This window comes from Amphimedon queenslandica, unplaced genomic scaffold (genome assembly GCF_000090795.2).
Source record: "Amphimedon queenslandica unplaced genomic scaffold, v1.1 AMPQUscaffold_13395, whole genome shotgun sequence".
Taxonomy (NCBI): Eukaryota; Metazoa; Porifera; class Demospongiae; order Haplosclerida; family Niphatidae; genus Amphimedon; species Amphimedon queenslandica.
This window is the reverse complement of record NW_003546369.1, coordinates 144,410-147,339: the sequence shown is the minus strand read 5'-3', so window position 1 is coordinate 147,339 and position 2,930 is coordinate 144,410. Positions and strand designations below refer to the sequence as shown.

The following is a 2,930-nucleotide window of genomic DNA, read 5'->3' as shown; positions in this document are numbered from 1 at the left end:
ATGCAAATCCTATATACATGTAATACAAAAAGTAGAGAGAATGTCAATAGCTATCTTATTATTACAAAATACAAATTCATTTTAATTTTGATAAAAATGCTAATATCCCTTTGCTAGTGTAGTATATACCTTGAGTGCTTCAAAGATCCTCTTCCATTCTTCCTTTGAAGGATCAACTCCTGTAGGGTTATGGGCACAAGTGTGTAGTATCACAGCTGATCCTTCAGTAGCAGACTATAGGAACATAAAATATTATTAATGGAGAGAGGGGGAGCAGGAGAGACCTTCAAGTCTTGAATCATGCCCTCAATTATCAAGTCCTTTGGTGGTCGGATCAAAGTAACGATATTCTCTAATTTGAGTGAAGCCAGTGTTGCTAGCAATACCACAATGATTAGCTACAGAGGAGGCAAAGAAAAGAGGTATGACAATAGAGATAAAGGGGAAGATAAGGAGTGCAATGAATATGATGATGATCACACATTATGACATATTATATACATTATGCTTACACCAAGTTGGATTAGATATATAAATTGTGTCAATTTCAAGGAATTTCCTGATGAGTTCCAATGCTGCACGGATACTACCAGTACCAGATAAACACTGAATAGAACATACTAACAAAGGGAGAGACATAACAGGATTGAATAATGAATTTAGTGAGAGTCACACCTAATGTACACTGTACATGTACATCAGAATGATAATACATTTGTAAGTGCATGAAACCCTGCACACATCAAAGGCAATCATGCAATAGTGCAATATAGCAAATTCCTAAATGAAGCACATCAGTCTGATGTACATGTATTTACTCAGCCATGTAAATATAATCATAAAGGCTCGGCTACCATAAACGGGCTATTCATAGCTATAGGCTATTATTTGTAGTTATATAACTGAGTCAATAACTTTTACACACATACTCTGCATTATTGTCTTACTCTATTTTGCGTTATTGTCTTACTCTGTTTTGCGTTACAGCTGGTCCATCTGATCCCAGTACAAGTCTTGTTGCAGATTCAGTGAATGACTTGAGCCTATCAATCCCCAGGTACTCGTGACTGAGCTACCCAGGGCTGGCCCTCTTCATCCCTGTAAACTATTGAAGAAATAGGAATAAAGGCAAGGAAGCAATATCTATATAATATTGTAAAACTACTCCTGCATATTAAAAAAAGGGGTTGTTTTAAGTAAAAGATCAGCTCACCGCCAACTGATAGGTTGATTTTTTTGGGGAAGGTGTCCTCCTTGTATTTTGCCAGTACGTTGAATACAGCATTGGGAGGAGCTGCTTCCATGCCATCGAAAACTGAGGTCGGAGAAGACATGTTTCATACAAAGGTGTGGCTGTCGGAAAATGCACAATGTGAATGTAATGATGTAATCATACCGTGCTTTGCAGGTTGCTTGACCTTGCAAACTCGTAATCACGTGACTTTCCCCATACTAATAATACATGTCACGTGAGCAGGAAGTAAGAAAATTGGGTCAAGCAACCTGCAAAGCACGGTAGATACCGTGCTTTGCAGGTTACTTGACCTTGCAAACTCGTAATCACATGACTTTCCCCATACTAATAATACATGTCACGTGAGCAGGAAGTAAGAAAATTGGGTCAAGCAACCTGCAAAGCACGGTAGATACCGTGCTTTGCAGGTTGCTTGACCTTGCAAACTCGTAATCACATGACTTTCCCCCATACTAATAATACATGTCACGTGAGCAGGAAGTAAGAAAATTGGGTCAAGTAACCTGCAAAGCACGGTATAATCCAATCCAAATAATCCAAATAGGCTATAAACCTAGTGAAAGTCTCAAGTCCAATAGTCTCATCCAGTCAATCATCTTCCAGAACCAAGCATCGACGAAGTGAAGAGATATCTAAGACCAGACATCAGTTGAGTTTGGGAGATGACAGCTGCCAGATCATGTCAGAGCTAAAGATGATACTATCAGAAGGGCGGGACAAGCTATTGAAAGAGGCAGGGTTTCATATTACCATCCCTCCTGAACAAGGATTAGCCATGAAAGCTGACTTGTGCTTGCCATGGCGAAAGCTAAGAGTAATGAAGAGGTATACATTTATATAATATAGAAGTAGAACTACATGTATACTTACTGAATAATGAATTGTGATGAATCTTTATACTCTAGATGGATGAAGTCTTGGGGAGCCAATATGGCTAGTGAGGGTAAGCAGAGATCCCTAATGAAAAGCCAGTTGTCAGAGCTACCAGTTGAAGGAGAGTCTGTACCATTTGCATTTAATTTGAAACGCGGTGGTTACGAATTATGTCCAGCTCCATTAGCGTATGCCAATGACTTGCAGTCAATGCTATTTCATCTGCTCGAAGAGAAACAGAGGTATGTATTATAAATTCAATTTGATTTAAATGTAGATACATGTACTGTACATGTAGATTAAATCAGTTAACCTGGCATAATGGTGTCATTCCTGATAATGAGATCTGGGTGAAGATAGGAGGAGACAAAGGTGGTTCCTCATTTAAAACCTCAATCCAGGTGGTAAACATTGACAAACCCAACTCTGTACGCAATAGTTGTGTGTTTGTTGTGTTTGAGGCACCTGACTGCTCTTCAAATCTTCACCATAAAATTCATGATCAAATAGACCATCTACAAAATTCCTGTTGGAGGTACATTAAAGAAGTAACTATTATTGTCATAATTTTTTTATCAATTATGTAGAGGTTACACTATCAGAGTATTTATGTCAGGTGATTATGAATTCTTGTGCTACATGTATGGGTTATCGGGAGCAAGTGGTATGTATATGTACATGTACATGCATATAATTATAAAGTTTCACCTTTCAATAATTAGGTCATCACTGCTGCTTATAGTGTTCTATATCACAGGACCAATTAAGTATTCCACTTGTAGCACGATACAGTGAGATCAGG

The 2,930-nt window shown here is 38.3% G+C and overlaps 1 protein-coding gene and 1 pseudogene across 1 annotated transcript; one reads left to right on the top strand and one right to left on the bottom strand.

Moving 5' to 3' along the window:
* LOC100640369 (probable aspartate aminotransferase, cytoplasmic) overlaps positions 1 to 1,334 on the bottom strand; it is a 2,213-nt pseudogene extending 879 nt beyond the window's left edge.
* A 791-nt stretch (positions 1,335 to 2,125) lies between these two features.
* Positions 2,126 to 2,923, top strand: LOC109582205 (uncharacterized). The gene is made up of 3 exons (XM_019996856.1): positions 2,126 to 2,370; positions 2,427 to 2,663; positions 2,716 to 2,923. Exons 1-3 carry the CDS (start codon positions 2,132 to 2,134, stop codon positions 2,921 to 2,923), a joined length of 684 nt encoding a protein of 227 aa, XP_019852415.1. The 5' UTR covers positions 2,126 to 2,131.
* Positions 2,924 to 2,930: the final 7 nt, after the last annotated feature.

What these genes read in the sequence shown, in the direction of transcription:
- LOC109582205 (XM_019996856.1), top strand. Translation starts at nt 2,132, where the DNA reads ATGAATTGTGATGAATCTTTATACTCTAGATGGATGAAGTCTTGGGGA. An exon ending in CTGCTCGAAGAGAAACAGAG is followed by an intron (nt 2,371 to 2,426) that starts GTATGTATTATA and finishes CTGTACATGTAG; the next exon opens with ATTAAATCAGTTAACCTGGC. An exon ending in CTACAAAATTCCTGTTGGAG is followed by an intron (nt 2,664 to 2,715) that starts GTACATTAAAGA and finishes TCAATTATGTAG; the next exon opens with AGGTTACACTATCAGAGTAT.